The 16,699-nt window shown below is 51.4% G+C and overlaps 1 protein-coding gene across 1 annotated transcript; it reads right to left on the bottom strand.

The window, feature by feature from the left end:
* Window positions 1-2,930: 2,930 nt before the first annotated feature.
* On the bottom strand, window positions 2,931-16,638 carry LOC139589427 (serine/threonine-protein kinase PAK 3-like). Its single transcript, XM_071425897.1, has 13 exons — window positions 16,546-16,638; window positions 11,111-11,148; window positions 10,603-10,725; window positions 9,979-10,101; window positions 9,673-9,752; window positions 8,559-8,622; window positions 7,263-7,311; window positions 6,021-6,133; window positions 5,377-5,494; window positions 4,632-4,731; window positions 4,006-4,202; window positions 3,416-3,553; window positions 2,931-3,020 (listed from the first exon to the last, which is right to left on the bottom strand). The coding sequence occupies exons 1-13, from the start codon at window positions 16,636-16,638 to the stop codon at window positions 2,931-2,933; spliced, it is 1,326 nt and encodes a 441-aa protein (XP_071281998.1).
* Window positions 16,639-16,699: the final 61 nt, after the last annotated feature.

Raw genomic sequence — 16,699 nt, 5'->3', positions numbered from 1 at the left:
CTGAGAAAGGCTGCTCTGCTGTCATTTTCTGAAACACAGTGAGAGGATCCCTCTCTGGCTGCCTCTTCCCTTCTCTGCCCCACATGACAGCCAAAGTGAGTCCATTGCCAGCAGGAGTGGTGTGCAAATGGGGAATGTCCTGGGGCCACATGGCCAGCGTGGAGCACTGCTATTGGGATGCCAAAAGTCTGGTGGGGAGAGAGCTTCTTGTGACCATGGTCACAAGGGTTTTCAGGATGAAGAAGAGACGAGAATGTTGACTCTATGATCAGAAGGCTTGATTTAGTATTTTATGATATATGTACCATTAAAACTATACTAAAAAGAAATAGAAAGGAAAAGGTTTCTCCAGAAGCTAGCTAAGCTAAGAATAGAAAAGAATGAATAACAAAGATCTGTGTCTCAGACATAGAGCAAGAGCCGGCTCTGCCATGAGTGGTCAGGAAATCCAAACATCAACAGGAGACCCATCACGGGTCTACCTGTTGCATTCCACAGCAGCAGATAACCATTGTTTACTTTTGGTTGCTGAAACTGCAGCTTCTCACAAGGAAAAATCCTAAGAAAGGATTTCTCATGAAAGATGTCTGCGACAGCTTCTTGTGTCTCATTTGCAAGCTGAGCTTCCTATCCCCTTTCAAAGCCTTTCACAGTCTAGTGCTCTGTCAACAGTGCCTCAGTTCCATGGTGGGAATTCTGAAGTCCTTTCAGAGAAGCCTTGCCTGAAAGAGAACAGGTCTGGCTTGCAGTGCATTGCTCTGGAGGCCTTAGGAAGTTGCTTTGCCAGCCCTTACCCACTTACTGGCCAAAAAACACATGTGAAAGACTGAAGCTTTGCCAGCTGTGACAGTGGCCCAAAGAGAAGGCAGTTAGGGGCAAAATAAGGAGAATTATTTTGGTGCTGGCACACACATCAGGTACCAGGTGGGTGAGAAAAGCCATCTGTAAATAGCTCAGCTGACAATCAGGGAGGGGAAGGTGCAAAGAAAGGCAGAGGTAGAAATCTCAAAGGAATGAGAGGACTATGTCCAGAAGTTGAAACTAGCCAAAAGAAAAAACAACAAAAAAAAAGAGTAATTGGATAAAATACTGAAAAAGCTAAGCAAGTCTTCTCTTGGTGCTGGATGGTGCATTGGGGGATAGTGTTGGCAGCTTTGGGTGCCCATCCCAAAGCCATCACCTGTTTTCCCTGTGCCCTGACGGGTTCAGACAGGCTGTTGATCTGCATGGCCACTCCCAGTTGGCCCCAGAGTCCTCTCCACTTCATGATCAGCTCACCATAAGTTTTCTGGCTGTCATCCGTTGTGGCTTCTCTTCTCCTGAGGCTTGGTGTTGGTCATTGTTGTCTAATGTGTGGCTGTGTGAGCATTTTTGGCCCGTGCCCTCCAGGACCAACTCTCATGAATCACCGCTTTTTCTTTTATTTAAAATGAATGGTATAACCATTATAGTAAAAATCATATCTTCTCATAACTAAAACCAACACAATACTTAGTAGATTTTAACTAAGCTTGAGAATTAAAATAAACTGGTGCGTTCATATTGCAGAGCATAACCAAATAATAAGTAAATACAATTTTCATTTCCCCTCACTTCTCGGGCCCTGACTCCCAGACGGCTCCCGCCACTACATTCCCCCTCACTTACCCACAAAACAAAAGAGAACAGAAAATCAAAGCCAAAAGACTTGGGGTGACACCTTTCCCGAGTGGCCTGCAGCAAACACACAAGTCAAAAGAAAAGGTTTCATGGGGGACTAGAATGGGGGAACCTTCCAGTGGTGCAGGGCACAGGACTCGTATGGGGGCCACAGGGTCGGTCCTCCAGCTGTTTTATTCTCAACTTCTATTGTAGCGCTGATCTCTGACATATGTATTGCAGCAAAAATGGGAGTCTGCTAATACAAGAGGAAAGTGCGGGCAGGGTTGAGGGCAGTCAGAAAGTGGGTTAGGGTAGAATCCAGGACACCATGGCCGGTGCCGTCCTGACAAGGGGTCAGAAGAGGAGGGGAGATGGCAGATGGCTGGTGGCTCGCCTTTGCTTGCTCTTGAGCAGGTTCCATCTCCCGGCCTGTCCTTCCAAGGAATCGTGGTTTCAGGGAAGCGGGGTCAGAACATGAAAACTGGGAGAGGATGTCTGTCAAATATTGTGCAACTAAAATTTAAATTTAAATGGTAGTCAAATATACCATCAATTACCACCAAACATAGCAAAGTGAATGATTTTCAATAATCACGGTATCAAATGTATATTGAAACGATAAACAGGAGACCATGGGAGAGGTTAAAGTCTAGGGGACATTCTTCCAGGCCACAGCCCCAGCAAGTGCCCTAGCAGGCCCACAGGCCTCCACAGTGGCTCAGGCAGGTCCCAACTGCACAAGTTTTCACTCCCTCATGTTGGCCTTGGTTCCCGTGGCAGAACTTGCCTTCCCGCTGGACACTCACCTGCGCCTGAGCCCCTGGAGAAGCCCAGCTCCCTCCCCCTCTGCCCACAGCCACAGCAGCATCCCCAGCAGTGACACCACTGCTCTGCTCCATTCTGCCCTACTCTGCTCCTCTAGCCACAGCTGCAATGCCTCTATCTCCACAAGAGTTTGTGGCCTGGAGGCACTGAAGGAAGAAGACCTTTGCACGCTTCCAAACCCTGCCACAAATCCCATCCATGTGTCTTCCCACATCGAAGAAACACCTGACCATTCAGAAGCAAATTTAGAGCTTATTCACAGGGTGAGAACAAAGGGAAGCTTCCAGCACAGTGAAGGTTTTATTTATTATAGTATTTATTTTGCCTATTCGAATAAAGAGACTACGAACTATGAGCTATAATTTAGAAACTTCAAACTACGAGCTATAATCTACAAACTACAAACTACGAGCTATAATCTACAAACTAAAAAGTGCAAACAATAACAATGGCCTCTTCCAGGGCTAGTATCTCCTGTTGGCCATAAACTGCTGCGTGGCCATGATCAGAGGCGTCAGCTCGGAGGTCGGCTTGGCTGATGTTACAAACGGATGCTGCCCAAAGAGAAAAAGAAAAACATGAACTGGTACTTTCCTCACAGGCTGAAACAGGCTTTCTCTGGCTACCAGAAAGATACAGAAAGAAGAAAAGGAGGGCATTCTGGGCACCACTGTCTCCACATCCAGGACCTTGCTACATGAGGCAAAATGGCTCCCAATCCCACAAATCCATGACTCCAGATGTCTTCAGCTTAAGGAGATTTGGTCTAGGTGACCTTGAAAGGCTCCTTCCAAGGCATCCTAGGCCAGGATTCTCCTTTGTTTTCCTTTGCAAGCCCCCAGAGGGGAGATTCTTAGGAGCGGGCCCCATCAGACGCCTTGGACTTGAGCAGATGAGGAGCCCCTGGCAGCGGGCAGCTGGCGCAGCCTGCAGCCGCTTTGCCTTTTACCTGCAGCAGTTCCTGGGCAGACCAGCGCCTGTCCTCGTCCCTCTCCAGGCAGCAGTGCAGAAAGTCTCGCAACCACGCCGACTGCTGCCTGGGCTTCTGCAGCTTTGGCCTGCCCCCGCTGCTGATCAGCTCTTGAACCTAGAGAAGAAGGAAATGCCACGCTCTACCTGTCTCCTTCGCACCCCAAACTGCTCACACACACCCCACGGGACAGGCTCCACTCTCCCGTGGCACTTTACTCCCTGCCAGAGCCTCCCTTTCCTACCCCTACTGAAAGAACACAAAGCCACAGGCAGCCATAGCCAGTCCAATAGGCAAAGGCTCTTGCCTTCACCCCTGATTTCACTGGCTGATGGGGACTAAAAGCCCAGCTTTGCCCTTTTGTCAAAGCTTCCCTCAAGCAAAAGGCATCACCATTTTTTTGTGCGGTTCGTGCACTGCAATGGCAAGGGGACGATCTGGACAAGGAGCACGAGAGACTATGCAGCCTGGCACCTCTCATTTCCAGGTGTTAGCAAGCTTGCCAGGCAGAAGAATGGGAGCAGATTGTGTTTGGGTGTCAGCAGTATCTGAGAGCAGTTGCAGCGCACCGTGCGGGAGGTTTTCATCCGGTAAGGAGGCGCCCCTTCCACCATCTCGATCCCCACAATGCCAAAGGACCAGATGTCCACTTTGGGGCCATAGAGCTTCCTGGTGAAGATTTCTGGCGCCATCCAGTAAGTGGTCCCAACAGCTGATCTCCGTTTGCTCTGCTCAGCGGTCAGCTGAGCAGCAAGGCCAAAATCAGCTGAGGAGAAAAAACAGGCCAGCGTGAATGAGGAAAGCAAAGCAAAGAAATCCCCACTGTACCAATGTCCAAGAGGGCAGTGTGGAACCCGGCTGCCATCAAGGGGCCATGCTGCCATTCCTCTGGCCTGCAGCCGAGGAAATACGGAATTGGCCAGTTAGCAAAAGCCCCAGCTTTCAGGCAGTGGCTTTTAGTGCCCTGAAGCTATTAGACTGTAAGTGCCTTGCTTGGGAAGGGACACACGCACAAGCCAAAGGCACTCCTGAGCCCTTGTTCCCAGCAACACCTCCCTGCACCTTGGGGCTGTGCTCTGCACTTGTATCAGGGCAGCCTGGACTGCCACAGGCACCACTGCAGGGAACCGGCAGTCACCCAAAGGCAGCCCCACACCGCAGCCTGCCACGGCTGAGCCCGGCCAACAACACCCACCCAACTTGACGGATCCGTCCAGACGCAGGAGAATGTTGTGGCTTTTGACGTCCCGGTGGATCACTTGCTTGGAGTGAAGGAAATCCAGGCCTTGCAGGCACTGAGAGAGGAAAAGAAACACCAGCCTAAGTGGATTTCATCCCACAAGCGGGGAAGTGGCACATCTGCAACACTGCAACATTCCTGGGCCATGCTGAGCCATGGCACGACAGGCTGCTGGCAAGGGCAAGAGCTTGCTGCTCCAACACAAGGACAGCAGTGTCTTTCTAAGTGAGGGTGTGTGTGCTTCTGAAAGAGAAAGGACAATTGTTCCTCCGGCCACTGCCCTGCAACCACAGACTGAAGCAGCACTGCTGCAGTGGCTGTGCTCTCTCCAGCCAGACAAGAGTGGATGCTTTTGCAAACACCCCTTTGGTGCAAGGCTCTCTTGGAGGCTGAGCTCCATGACAGCCCAGTGTGTATCTTTGTCTGTGCCACTTATTTTACATTGTGCCACCAGCAACTTTGCCCGTCCAGGGAAGGAATGCAGCACACACAGGCTCCAGGCAAGTGTTTAGAGAGGCAAACACAAACACACTAGAAGAAGGGCAGGGACACTGGCAGGCACTTCAGCTGCTCTTGCTACTGCCAGTCATAAGAGAAAGGCAGCAAGGAGGCTCAGAAGATGAAATCTCTCCTCTCCTTGTCACCCATTTGGAAGGACCATCCCGACCAAGGCATGGGAAGCACAGGCACCATCCCTTACCTCCCGAGAGACAGCTGCTATCTCTCCTTCTGCCAGGCGAGTCTCCCTGATGACATCGTGTAAGGAACCTCCGTCCATGTATTCCATCACGAGCCAGAGTTCCTCGTCCAGCAGGTAGCTGAAAGGAGGAAACAACAGCCTGGAGATGAAGGTGTGGTGTGCACTCACACCACCTGATGGATTCTTGTTTCTGTGTCTCTCTCAGAGGAAGACAGGAGGAAGTGAGCAGTCATTCACTACGCTCTACAGGCCTTGAACTCTGGGCAGTCTAAAACACTGCTTGCTATCCACACCAACGAACAGGCCAAGGGAAATACAATCTACAGTGCTTTGGCAGCACTTCAGACCCATGGGAAAAAAATCCAAGCCCAAAGCCAACAAAACCATGGGGAGAGAGCACAGGAACTTTGAGGCTGTTGGCTCAGTAAGATAGGGCCAAGTCCCGCCTTTGAAAGCGCCCTTCAAACTCGGTATGCCAGGAAAGAGTAATGCAGCCCCAATGCAATCTCCTCCCAAGACACTGTAGATCAGCCCAGAAACAGGAATGAACAGCTCCATCCTCTGCCATCCACCAAAGGAGTGCTTGAACCTCTGGCTTGCAGGATGTGAATGACCTTTCACAGCAGAACAGCAGAACCACTCACCTGTCTACATAGTTGACAAGGTTGGCGTGCTTATTGCCACGCATGACCTGGATTTCATTCAGGCACAGTTCGCTGCCGCTCTCTTGCAGGAGACTAATTTTCTTTATGGCCACCTAAAACGACATGGAAAACCATGAACCAAAGAAGTCTGTGGCACAGGACCACAAGGGCAACATGGAGACAGTGATTATGGGATGATAGTGCTGGGCTGGGCCAAGCTGCCTTGTGACAGGACATCAGACCGCCTGCTCGGGCACCTCCCAGGACACAGAGCCACATACCCTTTGCCCTGGAAACCTGGCAGAAACACGCTCTAAGCTCTCCACCGCAGAGGTCTAACAACACTCACTGTGCCCAGAGCCAGTCTTCTCCCATGGCCTTACTTTATCATCCCCATGCTCATTCACACACCTCTTGCAAGCAGGAAGCCATTTTGTGCCAGTAAAAATGGAGCAAAACTGCTGGGAAACCATTGGAACTTCTAGGGGATTGGATCATTACTCCAGCAGTCACTGGCATTCTCCATGGCACAACAACAAAGCAAACAGTTAGAGATGTGGCAGATAAAATGCTGTCCTAAAAACATCCTGAGGGCTATTCCTCCTAAGATATACAACCCTACATACTTCACAATGAAAAAATGCCACAATGATGAAAACATCATTAAGGACACCTCCAAAAACCACAATCCTAGCATTTCCTCACTCCAGGAATTTTCATTTTGCTCCACTCAAATACTTTTCTTCACACCACTGACTTTTGCAATTACTGCCTGACTGTAAAACGAAATAACCCAGGCCATGATCTTCTAGGGATATACACCGGGCTATGGGCAGGGCTTAGGCCTTTGAGAGACTCCTTGCAGACCACTCTGTCTAAGCACAGTTCCAAGGGCAGCACTGCAGGTGCCTACAGAACTATCAGCACGATTCCCATGTATTTGCTAACAGCCAGAAAAGAGAACTCAGGAACCCTGCAGCCCCAAAGAGCAGTGCCATGCTCTGAGACACCACCTGGGCACTAAGACCCAGCCAGCGTGTCCTCCTCTGGCCTCCTTGCATTCCCAGGGGCAGCTGAGAAGGACAAAATCTGTCCCCACTGTATTTGGCAGGCGGACACTGCTCTGCACTTCATCTGCCTTTGCAGCAAAGCTCTCCTGGCCACCCAAAGCTCAGCCACAGCTCACAGCAGAGGGGAGGGCACTCGAGAGCTGCAGAAGCTGCGGCGCTGCTTGGCGCTTACCTCTTCTCCTGTGGCAGTCTCCACTGCCATGCACACCGTGCCGAAACCCCTAGAAACAAAACAGCAGCGGAGAAAGAAGAAGTCCTTTAGTCCCTGCCACTGCAAGACACTGCAGTCCAATGGCAAATAAGTCCTGGGGCAAACAGTAAATGGAATAGGACAGATTCTCCTCTGGGTCTTTCCCCCCTTTTCTCTTTCTGTATCTGTACATGTGTGGGATTTTTCCAGGAACTTGCCAGTTGGGCCTTCTCCCACTTCTCCCTGGAGCCTGTCTGCCAAACTCAAGCACCACTACCGAGGCCTTCTGAGAAGCCTGAGGCCACGGAGCAGCCATTGCAGGAAAGCCTCCAGACACAGATCCCTTCTCCAGCTTGCAAGGAAGTTAGTGCCTAGCCATAGCTGCAGCCACAGCCAGAGCAGGGAAAGGCTTCCATTGCTGCACACACAAATGGAGAAGTCCTCAAAACACTGGATCCTTGGACACCAGCGTTCTGAGTCCAGAGCTGTTGTCAGCTGCTTCTCTTCGGTGCACCAGACACCTGGAGGACTCTGCTTTTCTGGAGACTTCTTGTACATTTGGCTTCTCACAGGGAAAATGTTGCAAATCAGTCCCATTTCCAGTCAGCAGAGCCGGCTTTCAAAGGGAACAGCTTGGTGGATTCTTTGCAGGAAAGGCCTAAACCCCACAGGATCCACCAGGGTTCTGCCATCAGCCAGATGACGCCTTTTCCTCTGGAGTGCATTGGCACTGGCCATTGCCCTGAAGCTTTGTCTTTTGCCACGTCAGCTACAAAAGAGAGCTGCTTCTTTCATTTCTGCTTTTGGCTGCTAGGCTAGGTGGTGGTCATCCAGACCACTGAATCTTGCTTTCAGCAAAATACTGGAAAGAAATGTTACCCAGAGCTGTTCCCTGACAGCTGTCAGCTGCTGACTTGACCTCTGAGGCAACAAAGTTTCTCCTCCTTTCATTCCCACGCATTCTGTATTCTTTTGAGACATGCCAAAATGCTCTCTCCTAGGAAGAGCGGCAATCAGGTGCAACAGACTTGAGGGACAGGAGATCTGCCAGGTGCTGCTCTTTGCCGCAGAAAAGACATTGCCAGCGTCCAGGTGTCTTTGCCGCCCTGCCTTCGGACCACAGCTGTAAATGCTGACCAGTACTGAGAGATCATCAGGCATCATCCTAACGCAGTGTCTGAACAGCTTTGGAGCTTGCCTGACGTCGCTCTGGGGAGATGTGACACCAGCAAAATGCACAGGCCCTGCCTTTGAAGAAGGAGCTGTGGCTGCACTCACCCTTTGCCAATGGTTTCCAGCTCTGTGTATTCAGCCTCAGGATCTCCCTCGCTCACCAGCATCTCTGTAAAAATCCCAAGGAAAGATGCTCACTTCAAAAGAGATCCCACCCTGCAGCAGATCAGAAAGGCAGCCCCACTCTCTGCGACTCTGGGCCCTTTCAACTCAGGCAGTCGGCAAACAACAACACCACCGCACCACCACCACCACCACCACCTCAGAAACAACAGCAGCAAGACGAGCAGCCCTGCAGCACAGATGGCCTGCACCAAACTAGACGTCTAAACTAAAATCTAAGCACGTGCAGAAACAGTCAGAGGATGCAGGGATCAGAAAGCTGTAACCAAGAGAACTGGTTGTTGTCTAGAAATGTTAAGGGCAGCAGGAATAACAAAACCTTGCTGGTCTTGGCAATCAACACTCTGTGACCTTCAAGCAAAGCTTTAATCCTTGCAAACATCAAAGGCATCCTGGCTCCTGGAATCAATTGTTCTCAACAGCTGCCCTTTGCAGGACAGCAAGAATATTGCAAAGTGCTTCCAGCAGAAGCACAATCTGCAGCTTTGAGCAGGACAATTTTGCCTAAACAATGGCCTTCTGCCTTTCAGGAGCAGCAGCTCATGTTCCAACCTACTGTGCTGGGCCTTAGGAATGAGGTGCCTCAGCCTTTAGGACAGGCCGAGTTCTGAAGATGACCTTGGCCGTGCCCCACAGGAGCTCCTTGAGGCCTACTCATTGGCTGGGTCACGGCCTCCTGCTCAGCCAGAAACAATCTCTGGTTTGCCTTTTGCCTCCAGGGAAGCTCAGGCAAAGCCAAGCCAGGCTGAGCTGCTCTCAGAGGCAGGAGCAACACCCCGGTGACCCCTCACCACCTCAAAGCACAACAACAGGTCCTGTGTGGAGGCCTCAGGAGCTGGCACTCAGCTGAGGAGGAACAGGAGCTGGGACAGCTCATGCCGACACACGCACACACAGGGCACTGCTCCAGCAGACAAGGATCACAAAGGACGTACTCAGCATGGCCAGGCACTTGTCCTCTGTCCTCTCTCCCAGCTGCTCTCTGCTGCCAGAGGAGCTACTGGTGCTCCAGATGCACGAGCTGCTCCCGCTGCACTTGCCAGCTTGGGGACTGGAGGCTCCTTCAGAGCCTTCTGCTGCAGCTCCTGCAGGTGCCAGGACAGAGGAGGTGGAGCTCTGGGAAAAGAAATGAGTGAGGTCACAAATGTGCCTGGCAGAGGTGCCCCTGCCATCCCATTTCAAATGCAAGCCCCTGGGAAGATGCTGCTGGCCACAGCCAGGGCTCTTCACCTCTCAGCTTTTGCAGCCCACTTCTCCAGCTCAAGGCCCAAAATCCAAAGGCTGCTTTTACACCACGGACAAAATGACACCACACACACTGCTAACCAAAGCAGGCACTTACTGATGATGTTTGCTCTGGGCCTGGGCTGACAGCAGGGGCAGGTTCATGAGCACCTTCCTCCTCTTCAGCCTCTTCCTCGCGTGCAGAGGCAGCCAGAGCAGGTGCTGACGCTGCCCTTCTGCTCTGGGGACACACAGCAGCATGAGGGACAGGAAAGAACCTGGCATTCACCACCTCACCTATATTCAGCTACAGGCCCCGCTGCATCTCAGCGGTTCCTTTCGCTACTGACAGCTGCTGTCTGCGCAGGGCCAGGTCCCTCCTGGGGACAGTGTCTCCTCATATCCTGCAAGCTTCTGAACTGCACCTTTGCACTGCTCTCTTCACTGGGGACAGGGAGCCTGCACAGCCACTGGCCACCAAGGGCCTCACTTGTACCCCAGCAGCATCCCAAGACATCCTAATGCTACCTCCTGTCTCTTGCTAAGACAAATTCACAGCCCCTGTCAGAACAGTAGGAAGGTGATCCCTGAACTTCCAAGTTCCAGGCCTCACTGCCTGCGGGAAGGGCAGGAAAGATTCCAGCCCTCAGCATCTTCAGCCAGGCACGGGAGGTGCTGTCTGATCAGAAACTTGCAGCTATGCTTTGCTCCAGCCACAGGACTGCCCAGAGCTGCCACTTACTGATGCTGCATGCTCAGGCCCTGCAGTGGCAGCAGGTACACTTTGCTGGGCATCTTCCTCCCCTTGGGCCTCTTCTTCAGGAAGACACACAGCCACTGGAGGCTCCGAGGTTCCCTCTGGGCTCTGCAGACAGACAGCAGCATCAGGGACACGTAACCTCCTTTATATTCAGCTCTAGACCCAGATGCACTCAGGAGAAAGCATCTGCAGAGAAATGGGATTCTAAGGTGCTCAGATTCAAGTAGAATGGGCCAGCTGGATTGGACTGCGCTCTCTTGTACAGGAGAAATTCCATCATGGCAGCCACCACATTCAGCTGCTTAAAAGTTCTGGAAAGGAACGGGAGAAAACAGCCCTGGGTCCTCCTGCTGCTGCTGTTGCTGCAAAGGGCCTGGGCTGTACTTTCATTCATCCAGCCAGGCTGGCACCGGACTGCAACAGGCCCAGCTCACAGCTTGCTCCGCAATTGCCAAATGCTACCAAGGCCAGAGGCTCCTTTGCCACTCACCCAAAGAGCGGATTCTCTCCAGGCACGGCTGATGTGACCTGCAACACACAAGGGAAAAAGAACCAGATGCTCTAAGAAAACTGCCTGTGCTGGCCATGCCCACCCCAAAGTCAACCCAAAGACAGAGCATTCTGCTTTCACTACACCACTCCAGCAGCATCCCTTGTGGCACACAGCAAGCAAGACAACAGCAGCACAAAATACTGCCTGGTGTCTACCTTGTCTCTCCTCTTTGGCCACTCAACCCATAGAAACTTGAGACTAAGTCTACAAGTGGTTCTCTAACAGTCATTGCTTCTGCCCCACCTCACCCAGCAGCGGCTACAGCTCCTCTCTTTGCTGTATTTCAGTCTGCTCAAGACATTGCATGCAGCAATTGCCATGAGCTTACTGAAAACCTTTCCCCAGGGAGGCTTCACCCAAGTCCCTCTGAGCCATGGTGGCAGTCCTATCATGACACAGCACAGGAACAGCTCCTGTGTGTGGGAGCGTACAAGAACTCCTCAAAAATGTCCATCTCAGAGGCCTTTACCAAGCTCATTCTGTGATTTCATCACAGAACAAATGGCTCTTTTAGCGCGCAGGAAGTGTCAAGTTCCACAGGCACATGCTGGGATGAGGGAATGCAGACAAGAAGCCTTGAACTGAGGGACTTTGCCTCAGTCCTGGAGAGCAGTGCACAGCTTTTACAAGGATGCCTGCCAAGCTCTCCCAGTCTTCCCATCCTGGAAGTTGTCTTGCTTGAGCCAGCAAACTGAGGAGACTCCAGACTCCATTGCCACAGGCCATGGCACGGCAGGAGCAGAATCCCCGCAGGCTACATCACAAATGCTGCCCATGCCCCACTGGCTAGAGAAACGCCCTTCTTAGCTGTGGGCAGGGGTGTTACTCAGCTGAAGGCCTCTTTGTGGCATTTGGGTTTCCATATGCTGCACTGAAGAAAAACGTCTACTTACGTGCCAGGTGGGTGAAAAAGTACCCGGAATAAGCCACGGTAAAAGCCGTGAAAGCTGCAGCACACACTCCCTCCATGGCTGGAGCAGTGCTGCTCAATCTGCAAGGGACAAAGGCTGTAGGGAGAAACCAAAAACCTCAGAGTCCTGCTGGCAGAGACCTCGTCGATCAGCAGGCTCCCCTGCAGTGAGCGTGCCGCAGAGCTGCTCTGCACACTGAGCCCTTCCGGGCCTCGGCACAGCAACTCTGCCTGACAACGCTGCCATGCGGCCGCTGACATCACAATAGCAGTGCCCTGGGCTGCTTTGTGAGTTCATGCACAGAACCACACCTTCTCCACAGATAATGCCAAAAAAAGCCTGCAGCGTTCTCCTCTGCTACAAAGCCACACAAAAAGCCCTCCTAGTCCATCACCTGTTGCTCAAGGCATCTAAGAGTAAAAACACACTAAGCCCCTCTAGCCCACACTGAGAAGCTGAGCACTGAGAAGGGAGCAGGATGTGAGGAACCACATTAGTGCTCTTTGGCCACTATTGCTTCTGAGCAAAAACCAGAAGGCTTCTTCCAGCGGGACCTCCCTTAGTTCTAGAAAGCAGCAAACTATCAGAACCCAGGAAATTCCTCTCCCTGCCCTGGAGGGCTCAAGCCGCTGCCCGGGGGCTCAGAGACTTTGGCACAGAGCCCAAGATGCCTGTGCCTTTGATTTAGCCCTTGGAAAAAACAATCACCAGTCTTGATATGAAGAATTACATGTCAAAGGAGTTTAAGTTGAATAATAGGTAGTTTGTCACCAGGTGAAAAATAGATTTTTGAGGTTTTGAAAATGACCGCTTGGGGGTCTCAAGATGGAGGAATTTGGATGTGCCTTGTCCTTTTTCCTCCTTCTTCCTAGCCACCATCTTCTGAGTGATGTTGGCACTTTTAGATTGGTTTAGAGGAGAAGTTCACTGTCTCACATAGGTGATAGGTATTGGGAAGTTATTGTAAATAGTGTACACATAGTTTTGGGTATAAAAAGACAACACTGCCTCTGAGGTGGGCAGTGTGCCTCAACCCAAGCTGCTAGACAGACCTTGGCACGTTGGAGAAAGAATATTATAGATAAGAAACAATAAACAACCTTGAGACCAAGAACAGAAGAGTTCCCACTCCTTCTTCAACTGCCGGGCTGAGGAAAGAGACTTTCTAACGCATCTCAGGGTCACTCTGACCAGCAGAGATTGCAAGAGCAAACAGGGAGAAGCACGACTTCAATGACATTTAGAGTTTCCTCCTAGGTACAGAGACAAGGCCATGTGTCTTTCAGCACTATTTATTCAAAGCATTTTACATCACAGCCGTGGCTGTGATTTCAGCAGGGAAACGCCATGACAGGAAATGCAAGGAGGATCCTTCTCTCTGACTCACTCTAGCAGAGAGGCCTTGGCACCAAAGCACCACCACCATTTTTTCCCCCCACTTTTGTCCTTCCTCAGTAATTTTTAGGACACAGGGCTGAGATGGGTGGCACTGAAATGACAGCTCTGACACACAGCTGAAACCATCAGGGCCAGGGGGGCATGTGCGACTGTTTTTCTTCTCCAGCAGAACAAGGCAAGCCAGAGTGCTGACACTGATACCAAGTGAGTTCAGCCAAGCCCAAAGGGAGTGCAGCCAAGCCCAAAGGGAGTGCAGCCAAGCCAAGTGCAGCCCAGCAGGCTGGTAGGAAGAGGCAGCAAAGCGGCAGATCCCATTGCCACGCACACGCCCGGCGTGGCAGACTGATGGCAGCGGCAGTGCCAAACAGAGCTCCGCAGGGAGAGACAGACACCCATCACCATCGCCACTGCCACCAGCAGTGCCGCAGAGAGGGAGCAGCAAACTGCCACTGCAGGGCCAGAGCTGCTCCCGGCAGCACCAGCAGCCCCCATCTACCATCAGAACCATGCTGGAAGCCCTGGCCATCCTGTCTTTGCTCCAGGGGCCCCGTGTGACACTGCACCTTTCTTGCTTAAGCCATTACCTCTTTCGCACAATTTTCTTCCTATTGTCGTCTACTGCTTTTTTGCCCCCCGCCCCCTCACTACATTATAACTCTAACATTCTCAGCTTCTCATAGATTGGTTTTTCCATTGTCCCCCTCCATTGTGGTGGAGAAGGGGAGAGAGGAGAGGCTTTCCCAGGACTACCTCAAGAAGAGGACATAGAAAGGAGGGAAGGCCTTAGAAAGAAAAAACAACGCTCAGGATGCCTCTTTGGGAGGGAAGCAAATGTGCAAGCTTCTTAATATCCAGCCACAAATCTCTGGAGTCTTGACAGCCAAGAAGCACAGGAACCTGCAAACCTTGTTGTGAGACACTGGAGGACATTGCTGGCTCAAGCCCTTTCAGGCGCTTGTAGGTGGGGAAAGGGGCAGATCAAGCCTTGCTCTGCTGAGGCCATGCCCTACTCTGCACACCCCACACCCCCAGGCCTGCATCCCAGCCCAGCTGTGGCCGCTGATCCCTGGCACACCAAAGGCTCCACACCTGTGTCTGGAGCCCCTAACCCAGCTCCTAAATGGCCAGGTGAGTGGCAGCCCCATGTGGGGGAAGGCCCCAGGAAAGCCAAAGGCTATTTACCTCGGGATGTGTGGCCACCACATCTCTTGACCCTACCTCCGCTTGGTCTCATTTGCAAGCTGAGCTTCCTATCCCCTTTCAAAGCCTTTCACAGTCTAGTGCTCTGTCAACAGTGCCTCAGTTCCATGGTGGGAATTCTGAAGTCCTTTCAGAGAAGCCTTGCCTGAAAGAGAACAGGTCTGGCTTGCAGTGCATTGCTCTGGAGGCCTTAGGAAGTTGCTTTGCCAGCCCTTACCCACTTACTGGCCAAAAAACACATGTGAAAGACTGAAGCTTTGCCAGCTGTGACAGTGGCCCAAAGAGAAGGCAGTTAGGGGCAAAATAAGGAGAATTATTTTGGTGCTGGCACACACATCAGGTACCAGGTAGGTGAGAAAAGCCATCTGTAAATAGCTCAGCTGACAATCAGGGAGGGGAAGGTGCAAAGAAAAGCAGAGGTAGAAATCTCAAAGGAATGAGAGGACTATGTCCAGAAGTTGAAACTAGCCAAAAGAAAAAACACAAAAAAAAAGAATAATTGGATGAAATACTGATAAAATTCAGCAAGTCTTCTCTTGGTGCTGGATGGTGCATTGGGGGATAGTGTTGGCAGCTTGGGTGCCCATCCCAAAGCCATCACCTGTTTTCCCTGTGCCCTGACGGGTTCAGACAGGCTGTTGATCTGCATGGCCACTCCCAGTTGGCCCCAGAGTCCTCTCCACTTCATGATCAGCTCACCATAAGTTTTCTGGCTGTCATCCGTTGTGGCTTCTCTTCTCCTGAGGCTTGGTGTTGGTCATTGTTGTCTGATGTGTGGCTGTGTGGTCATTTTTGGCCCGTGCCCTCCAGGACAAACCCCCACACTCCCCCTTTTTTGTTTTATTTAAAATGAAAGGTATAACAATCATAGTAAAAATAATATCTTCTTATACCTAAAACCAACACAATACTTAGTAGATTTTAACTAAACTTGGGAATTAAAATGAACAGGTGGGTTGATATTGCAGACATAAGCAAACAATAAGAAAATACAATTTTCATTTTCCCTCACTTCGCGGGCCCTGACTCCCAGATGGCTCCCCGCCACTTCATTCCCTTTCACTTACCCACAAAACAAAAGAGAACAGAAAATCAAAGCCAAAAGACTTATGGTGGAACCTTTCCCGCGTGGCCTTCAGCAAACACACAAGTCAAAAGAAAAGGTTTCATGGGGGACTAGAATGGGGGAACCTTCCGGTGGTGCAGGGCACAGAACTCCTGTGGGGGCAACAGAGTCGGTCCTCCAGCTGTTTTATTCTCAACTTCTATTGTAGCGCTGATCTCTGACATATGTATTGCAGCAAAAATGGGAGTCTGCTAATACAAGAGGAAAGTGCGGGCAGGGTTGAGGGCAGTCAGAAAGTGGGTTAGGGTAGAATCCAGGACACCATGGCCGGTGCCGTCCTGGCAAGGGGTCAGAAGAGGAGGGGAGATGGCAGATGGCTGGTGGCTCGCCTGTGCTCTTGAGCAGGTTCCATCTCCCGGCCTGTCCTTCCCAGGGATCGTGGTTTCAGGGAAGCGGGGGCGGAACACGAAAACTGAGAAAGGAAGTCTATCAAATATTGTGCAACTAAAATTTAAATTTAAATGGTAGTCAAATATACCGTCAGTTACCACCAAACATAGCAAAGTAAATGATTTTCAATAATCACGGTATCAAATGTATATTGAAACGATAAACAGGAGACCATGGGGGAGGTTAAAGTCTAGGGGACATTCTTCCAGGCCACAGCCCCAGGAAGTGCCCTAGCAGGCCCACAGGCCTCCACAGTGGCTCAGGCAGGTCCCAACTGCACAAGTTTTCACTCCCTCATGTTGGCCTTGGTTCCCGTGGCAGAACTTGCCTTCCCGCTGGACACTCACCTGCGCCTGAGCCCCTGGAGAAGCCCGGCTCCCTCCCCCTCTGCCCACAGCCACAGCAGCATCCCCAGCAGTGACACCACTGCTCTGCTCCATTCTGCCCTACTCTGCTCCTCTAGCCACAGCTGCAATGCCTGTATCTCCACAAGAGCTTGTG

The sequence above is a fragment of the Agelaius tricolor genome, unplaced genomic scaffold, assembly GCF_023055355.1.
Source record: "Agelaius tricolor isolate 1412-34295 unplaced genomic scaffold, bAgeTri1.0.p SCAF_4, whole genome shotgun sequence".
Lineage (NCBI taxonomy): Eukaryota > Metazoa > Chordata > Aves > Passeriformes > Icteridae > Agelaius > Agelaius tricolor.
Note: the sequence above shows the minus strand (reverse complement) of the source record. Positions and strands in the feature narration are given on the sequence as shown.

Coding starts and splice junctions, on each gene's coding strand:
- LOC139589427 (XM_071425897.1), bottom strand. CDS start 16,638: ATGGAGCAGAGCAGTGGTGTCACTGCTGGGGATGCTGCTGTGGCTGTG. Junction 10,102..10,602: donor GGCCTGAGCATGCAGCATCA/GTAAGTGGCAGC, acceptor GTGTGTCCCCAG/AGCAGAAGGGCAGCGTCAGC. Junction 3,021..3,415: donor CTGCCCAGGAACTGCTGCAG/GTAAAAGGCAAA, acceptor CTCTTTGGGCAG/CATCCGTTTGTAACATCAGC.